The following is a 16,536-nucleotide window of genomic DNA, read 5'->3' as shown; positions in this document are numbered from 1 at the left end:
AGTCCCACACTTTGACACTGACTCCCAATGTACTCAATGCATCTAAAGAGGGACAATTGGGTACATTTTCAGTTTGCACAGTAGAGTGGAACTGGAATTGCAATTTTGTCATCCATTGGATGAATTACCTGAAATTAATTTCCATTGGCTGTCAATGGACTGCCAATCACCGCCCTATCAGTCTGCTCTCGATCATCAGTTAAGTGATAGAAGGTCTCATTGACATTGAAATCGAATGGCACTTGCTTCGCAATGACCAGCTCAGTGGCACTCAGTTTGGGTTCCACCAGGAACACTCAACTCCTGACCTCATTACAGCCTTGGTTCAAACATAGACAAAAGAGCTGAACACAAGTGGTGAGGTGAGAGTGACTGCCCTTGATGTCAAAGCAGCCTATGAACGAGTATGGCATCAAGTAGTCCGAGCAAAACTGGAGCCAGTGCAATCTGGGGAAAATCTTTCCACTGGTTGGAATAGTACCTAGTACAAAGGAAGATGGTTATGGTTGTTGGAGGTCAATCATCTCAGCTCCAGAACATCACTGCAGGAATTCCTCAGGGTAGTGTCCTAGGCCCAACCATCCTCAACTGCTTCATCAATGACCTTCCTTCAATCATAACGATGGCGGTGTTCGCTGATGATCTCACAATGTTCAGCAGCTTTCACGACTCCTCAGAAATCGAAGCAGTCCGTGCAGAAATGCAACAAGACCTGGACAATATCCAGGCTTGGGCTGCAAAGTTGCAAGTAACATTCGTGCCACACATGTGCCAGGGAATGACTCTCTCCAACAAGAGAGAATCTAACCATTTCCCCTCGTCATTTAGTGGCATTATGATCTCTGAATACCCCATTATCAACATTCTGGAGGTTACCATTGACCAGAAACTGAACTGTAGTAGCCATGTAAATACCGTGGCTACAAGAGCAGGTCAGAGGCTTGGAATCCTGCACCGAGTAACTCACCTCCTGACTCCCCAAAGCCTGTCCACCATCTACAAGGCACAAGCCAGGAGTGTGATGGAATACTCTCCACTTGCTTGGATGGGTGCAGCTCCAACAGCAATCAAAAAGCTCGACAAAAATCAAGCAACCCGCTTGATTTGCACCCCATCCACAAACATTCACTCCCTCCACCATCGACGCAGAGTATGTACCATTTACAAGATGCACTGCAGCAAAGCACCAAGCCTCCTTCAACAGCAAGTTCCAAACCTGTGACCTCTACCACCTAAAAGGACAAGGGCGTCAGATGCTTGGGAACACCACCATCTGCAAGTTTCCCTCCAAGCCACACACCATCCTGACTTGGAACTATAACGCCGTTCCTTCACTGTCCCTGGGTCAAATGCCTGGAATTCCCTTCCTAACAGCAATGTGGTTGTACCTACCCCACAGGGACTGCAGAGGTTCAAGAAGGCAGCTCACCACCACATTCTCAAGGGCAATTAGGGATGGCAATAAATGCTGGTCTGGCCAGTGATGCCCACATCCCATGAAATGAATAAATTAAAAAAAATAGCAGCTTCTATAAGTGGCAACCGTCGCACCCTGCCAGTTTATTACCTGAAGATTTAAATCTATCCTTGGTCCTGGACTATAGAAGAGCGAACTGCATAGTTGCATTCAATAACATTGTGACTTAGAGCATTCTGTCTGGGAGTGCAATGGCTTTTGTGCAGGTGACTTTACAACCTGCCGCTTGGACAAGTTAAATAAATCAATTTTCTCACATTATTGATGGTTAACTCACAGAGTTAACAAAGATTGCAGGACCCAAAATAACCAGCTTGTTCCGAGCCCATGCAGAAGCTGCTTGTCTCATTCCTCTAACATTTTTGGATTACTTCCCTCAGCATTACTGAACATTATTCATCAAATGTCACTGAATTCCATCCAGCATTCACTATATCATGCCCTCTGTGAACGGAATCATTCCCTTTGAAATTTTCAATGTTGGGACCATTTTCGTGTCCCGACCATGCACAAGTCAGATGTGCGTCAACAATTGGAATCTTCTGGGAGGCAGCCAATTAACATGCAGTCTCTGTATTTGCTGTTCAATAAGGACAGTGGCCGGGCTGCTGAAGCAGAAGGTGCAGTAATAACTCCCACAGCACTGGACACATGGCAACACCATCGGCAGAGTGGGGCGCTGCTGAGGCAGGTTGGAGTGTGTGAGGGCGCCATAAATTCAATGCCCCTTCGGAATCCTGAATAGCATTTGAAAAAACTGAAGGTCTAAATCTCGTAGTGTCAACAGTGTGGAGGGGACAGCCCTGCAGCTGAGGAATTATAGCCGAGGCTGTGGTCTTTGCACTTTTACAGTGCATTCATGGGACCAGTGACAGATGGCCCCAATGGCCTTCCCACCTGCTGCCAGGGAGCTACCTCCAAGCAGTGTGCTGCCTCTCAACTCAGTGGGAAGGTCTGTTCAATGCTGGAAGATCATGAAAGCGTAGCAATTTCTTCTAAATGGTCAGTTAATTGGCCTAATGGGCTACCCGCCACTTTGAGCAAGTGAAAAGGGGAAGGTGGAAGAAGAATATAAAGGTTGGTGTGCGATATGGCAGTGGGCAAAAGAGCTTAAATGACAAAGATGTCAAGGAGCAAATTGACAATAGATGTATTAAAAGACAAAGCATTAGTCCAGAGGAAGTTATGATGAACTGTATCAAACCGTGAATAAGCCTTAACTGGAGCACTGTGTCCAATCTAGGAATCACACTTTAAGAAGGATCGGAAGTTATGTGGTTATACTGGAGAAGTTGGGGTTGTTCTCCTTTGACAAGAGAAGATAAAGAGGAGAGTTGATAATGGTGTTCAAATCACGAGGGGTCTGGACGCAGTAGAGAGGGAGAAACTGCTCACATTCACTGAAGGGTCAATGACCACAGGACACCGACTTAGGGTGATCGGCAAAAGAATCAACGGCAACATGAGAAAAACTTTTTTCTTATGCAACGAGTGATTAAGATCTGGTACACATTGCCTGAGGGAATGGTGGAGGTAGATTCAATCGAGGTCAAAACAATTGGACAATTATGGGAAGAGAAAAAATATAGGGCCTTGGGGCAAAGGTGGCTGAGTGGGATTAGGTGAGTTACTCTTGCAGAGAGCTGGCACGGATGTGATGGACCGAATGTCATTCTTCTGTGCTATAGACCATTCTATATTTCCATGATGTTATGGCTGCATTCGGGGCAGTGAGTAAACTGCCTGCTCAGGGGAGTGACAGTTTATTGAATCGGTGAGGGAGATTGCTCCTTTTGGGTCAGTGGGCAAACTGCCTATTCAGAGCGGTGACAGTTCTTTGAAGAGGCGAGGGAGATGGCTTCTTTCGGGGCAGTGTGTAAACTCTGTGTTCAGGCCAGTATCATGGGCTGTCAATCACTCTTGGAAGAATAATTCTCTGAGTGTCACGGTCAGCATTCCTTCCTCAAGGCATATTTTTTTTCTCATTGTGGAGACTGTGGTGTACTGGTAGTGCCACTGCCCTAGTAATCCTTAGACCAAGCTAATATTCTAGAGACGCGGGTTCAAATCACACCACGGCAGCTGGTGCAATTTACATTCAATCAGTAGCAGGGACAATGAAAGTACCTTCGATTTTCGGGGAAAAAAAAACATCTGGTTTGCTAATGTCCTTTAGGAAAGGAAATCTGCCGCGCTTACCTGGTTTTGCCTACATGTAATGCCAGACTACATCAATGTGGTTAACTCTTAACTGCCCTCTGAAATGGCCTAGCAAGCCATTCATTCAGTTGTACAAAACCGCCACACAAACGTTGAAAAGTAATAGAATCAGACAGAACACTAGTTAGTAACCTACGTGCTAACAACGGCAAACCTAGCCCTGTTGACCCTGTAAAAAGCTCTTTACGAACATCTGGGTATTTCTGCAAAATTTGGGAGAGCAGCCCACAGACTAGTCAAGAAACAGTTTGACAAATTCCAACTCACGCAAACATACCTGACCTCCAATGTCCCTGACACCACTATCACTATTCCTGGGTATGTCTTGTCCCACTAGAGGTGGTGGTGCAGTGGTGCATAGTCAGAGGCAATTCCCATTTGCAACTCCTCAATCCGTGTCCATATGGAGCAAGACCCAGAAAACATTCAGTCTTGGGCTGTTAATTGACAAGTAACATTCACACCAGACAATAACGATCTCCAACTAGAGAGAAACTAACCATCTCCTCTTGATATGCAATGCCATTACCATCACTGAATCCCCTACTATCAACATCCTGGGGGATATTATTGATGATAAACCAAACTGCAGCAGCCACCTAAATACTGTAGCTACAAGAGCAGGTCAGAGGCTGGGAATTCTGCGGTGAGTAACTTACCTCCTGACTCCCCAATGTCTGTCCGCCATCGACAAGGCACAAGTCAAGAGTGTGATGGAATACTCTGCACTTGCCTGGATGGGTGCAGCTCCAACAACACTCAAGAAGCTCGGTACCATCCAGGACAAAGCATCCTATTTGATCAGCACCCCATCCACCACCTTCGACATTCACTGCCTTCACCACTGCCGTGTGCAGTGTGCACCAATGACAAGATGCGCTGCAGGATCTCACTATGCCTCCTTCAGTAGCAACTTCCAAACCCGTGGCCACTTAGACCTGGAAGATGCATGGATGCACCACCAACTGCAAGTTTCCTTCCAAGCCACACACCGTCCTGACTTGGAAATATATTGCCATTCTTTTACCGTCACTGAGTCAAAATCCTAGGACTCCCTTATTAACAGCATTTTGGGTGCACCCGCACCAGATAGTGTGCAGTAGTTCAGGGAAACAGCCCACCACCACCATCCCAAGGGAATTAGAGACGGGCAATGAATTCTGTCCTTGCCAGCGATCACCAGAAATGAATGAAAAAGAAGAAAAATCTTACTGTGCGCACATCTGTTGCCATGACGACCTATAAAACAACAATGATCGCAGGTTGCAATCTTCTGAGGATGGTTCAGGCGCGATATAATCGCGTGTTTTTTTCTTTTTCAAACAGAACTTTGGAGGAGGGATCTGCCCTTGCATTATGTATCCCCGCAACAACGCACTCTTGTTGAAGAGAACATTTCAGTTTGGTTAAGGAATCCCAACCACAGGCCAAAATTGGTCATGTCTGGTGATCGAATTATGAATTTCACAACTGCTTGAAATAACGATATTTACAGTGTACTTCCAAGCAACAGCAAAGCAAATGAATTTTTCAATGCTGACAATCTCGCTGAAGAATCTTCCCAGGAGCGCCTTGTCACGGGGTAACTCTTCAAGTTGGTCAAATCCACGCATAGACCAGCGGACTACATTCTGTTTTGAATCAATATTTAAAGGCAAATGTAAATTATTTATTTTTCTTGAGATTTATTTGAACACATTTTGAAAATGCTTCCACCCAATTTCAAAGCAAGGCCCTTTCTCCTGTCATTGGAACATGATTATCACTGCACCATAGAAACGCTGTAACTAGGTGGACCTTAAGACCATAGTCAGACCATTAGCATGTGCAGTCATGCTGTATTTCAGGAACTTGTTTGACAGAAAGGAAATGTAAGTGCTATATTCGTGAAGGCTGTAGATATTGGCATATATGGATCTACTAATAGAATCATAGAATGACACAGGAAGCTATTCGGCCCCTCGTGCCTATACTACTCTTTTAAATAGCTATGGAATTAATCCCACTTCCCTGCTCTCTCGACATAGCCCAGCAAATTTCTTCCTTTCAAATAATTATCCAATTCCCTTTCTAAAACCGTGATTTAAGGGAAACAATGTTCAGCCTTTCAATTGTCAAGGGCAATTAGGGATGTGAAACAAATGCTAGCCTTGTCAGCGACGCTCAATCCCATGAAAAGGATGAAAGAAGAAATAATTCAGTGTAATGCTTAATTTCAGGCCTAAGTGCGTCACTTGCAACTCAATGGGCCATTCTATCATTTTATGATCACTCTTCCTTAGACGATTCCTCAATGTGAGATTACTAACTAACCTTCTCTGATTGCACAAGACAAGATCTGAAATACATAGGATTACATGCGATATGTAGCATAGAAACAAGTAAATTTTCCCAACCAGTCCAGTTCCACGTTTATACTCCACTCGTGCCACCTGTCTTTTCTCATCTAACTGTATCAGCATAACACTCTATTTCCATCCCCTTCCTATTCTTATCTAGCCTCCCCTTAAGTGCATCTATACATGTCCCCTTCACCCACTCCTTGTGGTCCAGAGTGCTACATGTTCACCAATCTTTGGGTAAAGATGTTTATTCTGAATTCACTATTTGATTTCTTGGTGACTATTTCATATTGAGGACCTGTAATTTTGCTTTCTACACAAGGGGAAACATTCTCTCTGGTCTACTCTATCATAATTTTAAAGACTGCTATCACATTACTCCCAGCCATCTCATTTCAAGACAAAATAGACACAGCCTGCTCATCCTCTCCTGATAGACATACTCCCAGTGTTTCCGATATAGTCCCAGTAATCTCACTTGCAGACTCTCCAGTTCCTCTGTATTCTCTTTTTATAATATGGTGACCAGAATTGTTCGCAGTACTCTAAGTGCAGTCTGATCAAAATTTGGCACAATTTTAGCAAAACTTCTTCACTTCTCAATTCCATGCTCGTAAAAATATGCCCTACTGCTTTGTGTTTTGCTTTTTTATGGCATTCTTTAGCTGTGCTTCAACTTTTATTGATTTGTATATTTGTACTCCCAGATCACTTTTCTCCTTTACCCCATCTAGATTCATTTTTTAATAATCTGAAAGCTTCTTATTTTTCTTGTCAAAATGTAAATTCCCACATTTATAACTGTTGAAATTCAATTGCCAATTATATGTCCATTCCACAAGTTAGATAATATCTTCTTGCAATCTATTGCAGTCCTCCTCAGTATCAAAAACACAATTTCTAAATTTGCATATGATGTCCGGTTGCTTTCACCTCCGCAATTTGACGTCATATGCAAATGTAGAAATTGTGCTTTTGATTCCAAGCTATAAATCATTGCTATAAATTGATGACAAAACTCGTTCCATCACTGATCTTTGTGGTACACCACTTTACAGCTTCTACCATACTAAACAACTACCCTTTACTCCAACTCTCTGATGCCTGTCTTGAAGGCACCTAACAATTCATTCTGCTACCTGTTGCCTAACTCCGCATTTTCAGACCTTGTGTGTGGTGCCTTATCGAAGGCCTTTTTAAAATCTGGATAAATTACATTTACTACATGATCTTTTTCCACTCTCAGTTACCTTTCCATGTCAATTATTCATTGTTAGATTTTTGGTCTCTATATGTTCTTCTAATTTCTTGTTTAGTTGGCATTTCATTATTTCCTGTCACTGGTGAACTGATGCACTGAAATGTACAAACTTTTGAGGAGCCTGAATAGAGTGGAGATGAGGGGTCTATTCACCGTAGCAGAGAGGTCAGTGATGGAGGGGGCATAGATTTAAAGTGATCGGTAGAACAATTAGAGGGGAGATGAGGAAAGCTTTTTCACCCAGAGGGTGGTGATGGTCTGGAACTCACTGCCTGAAAGGATAGTTGAGGCAGAGACCGTCAACTCATTCAAAAGGAGTCTGGATATGCAACTCAAGTGCCGTAAGATGCAGGGCTATGGATCAAATGCTGGAAGGTGGAATTCGAATAGGTGGAGCGTTTGCCGGCTGGCACACAGATGTGGAACCTGAGGTGAGCCACCCTCGGACAAGGGGTGTGAGTTTGCCTGGTCAGTATATTTCTCACACTAACTGTTCCTTAGGAATGTGTCATGTCCAGGTGATGAGATAAGAAGAGTGTTGTTGAAGCATAATGTCTCTTTCTGTTATTGTGCTGTACCAGCTGCAAGGCCAATGGTGAGATAGATATGTAAACGAATGATTGAAAATTACTTTATCTTATTCGTTTAGAGCAAAAACTGAATTGTAATATTATTGGTGCTTTAGAATGCAAATTAAGGATTGAACTATTGTTGTAAGATTATTGGTTGCAGAATAGTATAATTGCCATTGTTTTACTGAAACTCTTCAGAACATCGCACTGAGTCTCAATGTGAGCTCTACTGTGTTTGTTCTCCTTGTGCACAAGTTAATAAAAGTCGGTTGCGAGTACTCCCCGTGCCAAGTCTCATTATTTTACTACAGTTTCTTCGACAGTTACTTGGAGGTCCCACCGAGATGATGAACCCCTGGAGTGCTAGCACGGGAGAATAGCGTGGTGCCTCGCGGGTCAAGGGCTCGATGAACGCGGCTGCCTGATTTTGGCAATAAGAGGTTTTGACCGAGGAAACGCACACGCTCACCTGTGTAGCACTACCGGGGTAAGTCAGAAGAGTTTGAGGGAGGTTCGAGTCCCCCTCGGGGTTAGAGTCCCCAAAGGTTGAGGGAGGTTAGAGTCCCCCTCAGAGGGTGGTTAGAGTCCCCCTCGGGGTTAGAGTCCCTGTCCGGATCTGGAGAAGTTTGAGGGTGGTTAGAGGCCCCCACGGAGGGTGGTTAGAAGCCCCCTCGGGGCTAGAGGCCCCGTCAGAACCAGGTCGACGAGATTGGTAGGTAATTCGGAAGCCAGCCGGCAAGGTAAAGTCTGATTAGCTTTTGTTATAATTATGGGAAATTCGTTAACAAAGGGGACTTGGGTCCACCCCCAAGGGAACACCTAATGCATATATGTAGATACATTATGGGACTGAAAGCATTCTATATGTCCCGAGATGGATATAGTGGACGCAGGGTGGGGAAAAGATGTTCCCGCCCGACGGTACCTTTAATAAGGACCAAATGCTGAAGCGCTTAGATGAGTCGTGGAAGAAGAGTCAGGCAAGTGTACGAAGGACTGAGGAGAGGATGACAAGGCAGTATCCCAATCAGGCCAAGAAACTGCAGAGTTTGTAAACCAATTGGGAACATAAAGGGGCTGTCACTGATTTGCAAGAATAACTATAATAAGGCTTGATTGGCGCGAAGAGTTAGTTCAGTTCAGTTCAGTTCGGGGGGGTTAGTTCGGGGGTTAGTTTAGTGTGTGTGTTGCTATTAGTTTCAGTGTTAGTTCAGTGTATGTGTTGCTTTTAGTTTTAGTTCAGTTCATTGTGAAGTTTTCTGAAGATGTAACAATTAAGTAGTGCAATAAAGTTTCTTAAAGCTACAGTCAGACTTCGTCTCTATTTGTGCAACTAATGGGATCTAACACAGACACGATGCGCCAAGTGGCCTCTTTCTGTGCCTTAAACTTTCTATGATTCTATGATGATAATCTGACTGGTTTATAGTTTTCAGGGCAATTTATTTCTCCCTTCTTAAGTATTGGCATAAAACTAACTATCTGCCAGTCCTCTGGCACTACACCTTTTTGCTAATGAATTACTAAAACCGTGTAGTAATATCTCCAATTTCTCTTCCTTAGATTCCTTTAAAATGTGTTAATGTCATTTTTTCTGTCCCAGTAATTGTATCCTCGTTAAGGTTTATTTCTTTATTTAAAATTTCACCATTTTATTTTAAATATAGTTATCTCAAATCTAATCTCATCATCTGGTAGAATGTCCAACGGTCCCATTTCCTTGGTAAATAGAGAAGCAATGTTTATTTATATTGCAGTCATTTCCCTACGTTGCATGTGGCTCCTCTCCACTCATCACTCAATCCCCACATCACTTGGCCCCCACACGATGCTCACTCGACACTCCCCCCACCCACACCCCGACATGCCACTCAGTTCCCCTGCTCGCTGCTCACTCCCCCATCACCATTCAGCCATTGGGTGCTCACTCCTGCTGCTTAGCGTTGGCTAATCCATCACACCATTGCCACTTGGTGCCTGCTCAATGCTCACGGCGCCCCCTCCCCACCCTCCATTCACTCCTTCAATGCTCACTTCTCCACTCCTGGGGACTTAGTCCGATCACTCGCTACCTGGTCCACTCCCCGCCACACAGCACCCACCCCCCCCCCCCCCGCTCCCACTCGACACTCGCTTGCCACTCCCTCACTGCTCGCCACACACTGTTCGTTCCTCACCATTCACTGATCACTCACTTGCCACTCACCACTTGATCCACTCACCCCCAATCGCAGCTCGGCCCCGGACACCACTCCCTCACTACTCCTCGCACACTCACCACTCGCTTCCCCGTTACTCAATACCCCTCACTTGCCACTCTGTGCCATGTGCGACTCTCGTTCACCACTCCCTCACTGCTTCTCACTTGCCGGTCACTCCCCCCAGTCACCACATGCCATTCACCTCTCGCTCCCTTGTCACTCCCTCCTCGATTCTCAGAACTCACAACTTGTTGTTTTCCGTTGGCTACCTCGCCAGTCAATACCCCTTGTTCAATGCTTATTCACCACTCCCACACTGCTTGTACTCGCCGTTCACTTTCTCCTGCTCGCCACTCCCCATTGCCAGTCATGCCCTCACCGCTCGCTCCACCACCCTCCCCCCCCCCCCCCCACTCACCACTCACCACTCACCACTTACCACTTGTCCTTCACAGCTCTCTCCCTCCCCATTCACTCCCCAGCTCACTGCTCGCCCTCGCTGCATGATCCACCTCGCCGCTCACTCCCTCACCACTCGAGACCCTCTGCTTGTTGCTTTCTGTTCTCCACACATGCCCCTTCGCCACGTGCCCCAAACGCTCATAACTTGCCCCCGGCCACTCAATCCCTCCACTTGACACTCGTTCCTGCTCACTGTTCACCTCTCAATCTCCCGCTCACTGCTTGATCACCCCTCGCTGCTTGTTACCCCCGTTCACCACTCACTCCCCAGCCTCCCTCCCCACCCCCCCACCACTCAATTCCCCGGGTTGACACTCGCCTCCTCTGCTCGCCGTTCACTGCTCTTTCCCCTCTCAATATTCACACCCCGCTGCTTGCCGTTTGTCGCTCACACACCGGTTCAGTTCACGCCCCTTCACCTCTTGATTCCCCTCACCACTAACCACTGGATCGACAATTTGCCTCTCATTCCCCCACTCTCCTCGCTCCATGCCCCAACTCACTGTTCATTCCGCCCCGTTCGCAACTCACTCTCTCACTCTTGCTGTTCAATTTCCTCCTGCTGCTCGATTTCCCCTTTCTGCTCTTTCCCCATGCTCGACCATCACCCCTCCCAGTTCCTCCCGCTCGCTCCCCATTGCTTTCCCCTCTCATGGTCTGTTGTCCCAATTGGCCGATTGAAAAGAGTAGAAGGTGAACTAGATAGCGTCTTGTATTTTTCCTCCAGCTTTTTTCCTCTGTTCCTATTTTATTGGCAGAAACATATGATGGCAAACACGAGGGGACATAGCTTTAAGTTGAGGGGTGATAGATATAGGACAGATGTCAGAGGTAGTTTCTTTACTCAGAGAGTAGTAGGGGCGTGGAACGTCCTGCCTGCAACAGTAGTAGACTCACCAACTTTAAGGGCATTTAAGTGGTCATTGGATAGACATATGGATGAAAATGGAATAGTGTAGGTCAGATGGTTTCATAAGTCAGCGCAACATTGAGGGCCGAAGGGCCTGTACTGCGCTGTAATGTTCTAATTCTAATTCTGTGAGGTTGTGTCTATGGATTGGAGATCAATACATGGGGCATTACATGATTCCATTTCAGAGCCTATCCTGCCGTTAAGACCCAAATCATTCCCGGAAGGGATAGCGATGTGCCTTCATTGAACAGTTAAACTTGATATTCTAACAACAGATCAGAGATCGGCCCCTTTGTTTACCTCATGGGTGTAGAGCTACTCTAAGGCCCTCAGGCTCCTGAGACTGCACCGGGAAGAGAAATAGAAACAAAGTGGGAACATGTTACAGCACTGGACTTTGCAGTGATGTGGCTTCCCTTATTCATTCTTCCTGAGGGGTCTTGACAAGGTGGATGTGGAAAGGATGTTTCCCCTTGTGGGAGAATCTAAAACTAGGGATCACTGTTTAAAAATAAGGGGCCCCCCATTTAAGACAGAGATGAGGAGAATTTTGTTCTCTCAGAGGGTCGTGAGCAATTCTCTTCCTCAAAAGGCGGTGGAAGCACAGTCCTTGACTATTTTCAAAGCAGAGGTAGGTAGATTCTTGAGAGGCAATGTGGAGCAATCAGTTCAGCCATTAACTTATTGAATGGCGGAGCAAGCTCGAAGGGCAGGGCGGCCTATTCCTGCTCCTAATTCATATGTTCGCATGTTCTTCAATTAACAAAGTGGGTAAAGATCTCAAAGCAGGTGACGATGTTTCTGGGAGGGGAGGCGGCGTGTGAGATGAAGAACAACAATGGATGGAATATAACGTTCAATTAATGTTGAATTTTACTATTTTCATCATTTAAATAATTTAACAATTTGACTCAGTGGATATCTCACCGCATTTTGTAACTCTTCTCTGAATTTCTCCTGGGTCCCTGCATAAATAAACGGATTAACACAAGAACTCAAAAGCTGAAGCATAAAACCGCTTTCCTCCAGAATAAAATTTGAGTCATTGAAATTAGAACCGGAGAAATAACTAAGGTTTGCAATTCGAACATAGAGAAAAGTTAGAAGACGTAGCAAATATAACAGGATGAAACTGCCCGAGATGCAGAAGAGTAAAATGATAGACTTTCTCCGCTTCTCCATCTCTGGGTCACATTGTGTTTCTCCATTGCTGTGGGCCCGGAGTCTCCTGCGTGCTTGACTGGCCACTAGAATGTATCTGACAGTCAAAACATTCAGCAGTAAAATCAGAATGAATGGGAGACAAGGGGTTAAAATGCGGATAAACCAGTCATATGCAGCCCAAGCAGGTGACGTATAAAATATTAATTTTATGCTGCAGAACCAGGGTACATTGTTACTTGTATACAAAGGTTCGAATATAAAATATAGGCCGATATTTTTTAAACAGCTCAGTATAAACACGATTCCTATCACCCGTGCCACTATTTTCTCAGTGCAGTATGTCATTTTCAGCTTCTGGCAACAAATGGCTATAAATCGATCAAAGGTGAAAGCGACCGTTGACCAGACAGAACAGTCTATGATCGCATACTCTACTACAGAACGGAGCCTGCATACCGGTGTAAGGAACAGAAAACTGCCTGGAAAATAAATACCAGCAATCCGGTTTAATATCACAACGATGATCATGACCAGGAGATCCGTCACAGCCATGGACACCAGGTAGTAAGTGATACATCTGGAGAGACCGCATCTTCCTCGGGACAGGATCACAACCACTGCCAGGTTAGCTGTAATAGAGACAGAGAGAGTCAAAGAGAAAGAGTGTATGGGTGTGAGCGAGCGAGAAGAGGGAAATTACTGTTCTGACTGTCAACAAAATCATTCATTTTACAGAATACTGCGTGAAATTCACAGCTTTGACACCTGCTGCTGGGCGTAAACTATGGCTTAACTTCCGGATACTTGTTACTGCATTTAAAATAATTATCTAGATTTTTTAAAAATCAACAGGCCAATAACATAGGAATGTAAAATCATACAATCAAAAATAATGGAGAACAAGAAACTAACATGGGGACATCAAACAGACAAGGAAAATAACATCAATAGCATATTCTGGAAGATATTTAAGACGGTAAATAATACAACAATCGACAATATTAGTGGAAACGAACAGGAAAGTAGGAAAAAATTGCATCTGAAACGGATTAAATCCTGCTGGTCAACTAAAATGCCCTCATCCGATGTATTCCTGTAAAGAAAAAATTGTTGGAAACTTAGACTGTCAACATGTTCGAAAAGAATTTCCAACAGAGAGAATCAAATGGAAAGTTAATGTGTTCTCTCTTCGCAGAGGTGATGTTAGTGAAGATGCGATGATAACTCTGAGTGTTTCTCCAGTTACTCAGCTGGGAACTTGGGTGTTGAGCTGTACCAGTGGAACTGGAGGATTATGAGGTCTCATTTGAGGAAGATTCCCTCCTACAATGCAGCACTTCCTCAATACTATAATGTTCTGTCGGCATAGAAGATTAACTTATTCCTATAGTGTGCATTGAATTTAAAACTGTTGGACTCAGATACCACCAATTATACAAATTATGAACATAATATTGAAGACGGGGACAGTCCTGGACATTACCAGGAGCTTGGAGTAGAAGGAACATTTGAAGTCTGTAGTGGCCACTGTAGAACAGTCAGCCACAGCTAATGTGGAAGAAGAGAGCCGAACTGAAGCAGTGCAGGATAAATACTGAGGATAGAAAAACTGAGCGCTGTGAGTTTAGGGTAAATCCATATTATTCCTAAAAGGGCACCTGTTACATTGTTTATATTTCTGTTAACACGAAGTCTAGTAATTCACTCGTAGTAATAGTGTCAATAACACAATAGGTCTACTTGTATATTGTGATAACAGTGTGATAATTCATCCAGTAACAGTGTCAATAACACATTAGAACTACATTTACACCATGGTAACAGTGTGATAATTTACCCACAGTAATGGCAAAAGTAACAGAATAGAATCGCATTGACAGTGATAATAGTGTGTGATAATTCACCGACATAAACAGTTGGAACAGACAAGAATTCCATTTACACCGTAAAATGACAGAAGTCAAGGGGAGAAATTAAACAGTTAGAATTAAATTATAAATTATATTTTAAGCAGGAGAAATTACGCTGGTTAATGGTCAAACAATACCAGAGAAGAGGAGAAAACATGTCACGAAAGTGGAAAGTGATACTTGCAAGCGGGAGCATTTAAACAATGTAAACGAATTATGCCAGTAATGGGGGACAAATGACATTTATTAAGCGGAGACATTATATCATTAGTGACCAGAAATTGCATCAGTGACTGGAGGAAATAATGTACCATTAAAATCAATAATTAATACCCTAAAGTGGAAAGAAATGATACTGTAACGGGGAGAAATTATTCCATTTGGGAGGACAACATTTTCCCATCAACGTGGAGAAATTAATTTGTTAAAGGGGTGAAAGGATATTCATAACTTGGATAAGCGCTACTGGTAAATGAGAGCAGTGAGAAAGCTAGACAATGATTTCCATAACCAATAACTAAGTACAATAATTTACCTGGAATCCCGATAGCTGCAAGGACTGGGTAGTAAATGGCAAACACCAGACCTTTTACCGATCCGTGCATATCTATCAGAAGCTCTGAGCACGCTCTGAACTGCACTCACAAGATTTTCATTATAATATATGATGTCAGTCTCCAGGGAGATAATTAGATGGCTCGATGGTTTAAATAAAGGAAACTAATTGAAACAAATTGGTTAGTGCAGCTGCTGCCTGACTCGTGTCTTTGTTTTGATGGAATTAAATGCTTTTCAAGGGATCTGACACAGCTCTGAAGTGAAATTTTCAGAGATTACAAACTGATCCTAGTTAAAGCTATGATAATGAAAAGTTTAATAGGCGGTGCAATGGTGAAAGGGAATTTTATATTCGAGGAATCCCCCCGTTTAAATCCTTGAAAGCTGAGTTAAGTGTCCTCAGCACAAGGTATAACTGACCCGAGATATTCTGGACCTGAAAGATATTGCAGCTAAGTTCTCGCTCCTTATCACTATTCAGTTCCAGACCATGTGATCCCGGGTCATTTGCACCTGACTCCAAATCACTCTGTGCATGAGCTTCACCGCAGCCATCTGTATTCAGTGTGGACTGTCCTCAGTCAGCACGGTATTTTCAATGTACATAGGTGCAGCTGTGCACGTTTATGTTTTGTGTGGAAACGTCCAGTTCAGCACGGTTGGGTTCGCTATTGATGGTGAAGTTCAGTACGATCATATTCAGTAGAGACATGTCCAGTTGAGCAGATTTACATTTGGTATGGACTGCTCGATGTCGGCGCTGTTATAAGCAGTGTGGAGAGGACAAGTTCAGCAGGGGCACAATCTTTGTGCACAGGGTTAGTTCAGAACGGTTACATTCAGGATGCGCAGGTTTAGTTCAGCACAGTTATGCTGGGTGTTTGCGGTTTGAGCCCGGTTATATTCAACGTACACAGGTCCAGTTGCGCACGTTCATTTTCAATGTTGAAGAGTCCAATTCAACACGATTGCATTCAGTGTTGACCGGTCAAGTACAGTCCGGTTGCATTTGGTAGAGACAGGTACAATTACTACGGTGCTATTTAGTGTGGACTGGTCCAGGTCTGTACGGTAATATTCAGTGTCAAAAGTTCCACTTCAGCACACTCACATTCTGGGTGGACAGATCCAGTTCTATATAGTTACTTTCAGTGAGGGCATCTTCAGTTCCGACTGGTTCCATTGAAAGTGGACCAGCCCAATTCAGCACAATTACTGCCAATACGACCTTTCTCAGCTCAATGTACTTTTATCTCGTGTTTAGATAGTTAGTTGAACACGGTTACTGCCAGTGTGAGCCGGTGCAGTACTGCACAGTTAGTTTCAGTGTGGAGGAGTCCAGTTCATCAGGGTTACATTTACTGCAGAAACGTCCAGTTTTGCATGGCTTTATTTAGTGTGGACAAGTCCAGTTCAGCATGTTTACATTTTGTGTACATAGATCCAGCTACGTGAG

At 44.2% G+C, this 16,536-nt stretch overlaps 2 protein-coding genes across 2 annotated transcripts in view; one reads left to right on the top strand and one right to left on the bottom strand.

The window, feature by feature from the left end:
• Positions 1-16,536, top strand: part of LOC137349252 (zinc finger protein 229-like) — a 725,490-nt gene that overhangs the window by 561,568 nt on the left and 147,386 nt on the right. The window lies entirely within an intron of this gene.
• LOC137348773 (probable G-protein coupled receptor 139) lies at positions 12,334-15,127 on the bottom strand. The gene is made up of 2 exons (XM_068014021.1): positions 15,058-15,127; positions 12,334-13,241 (listed from the first exon to the last, which is right to left on the bottom strand). The coding sequence occupies exons 1-2, from the start codon at positions 15,125-15,127 to the stop codon at positions 12,334-12,336; spliced, it is 978 nt and encodes a 325-aa protein (XP_067870122.1).

Source organism: Heterodontus francisci, chromosome 34, assembly GCF_036365525.1.
Source record: "Heterodontus francisci isolate sHetFra1 chromosome 34, sHetFra1.hap1, whole genome shotgun sequence".
NCBI classification, from domain to species: Eukaryota; Metazoa; Chordata; class Chondrichthyes; order Heterodontiformes; family Heterodontidae; genus Heterodontus; species Heterodontus francisci.
This window is presented reverse-complemented; position numbering and strand designations above follow the sequence as displayed.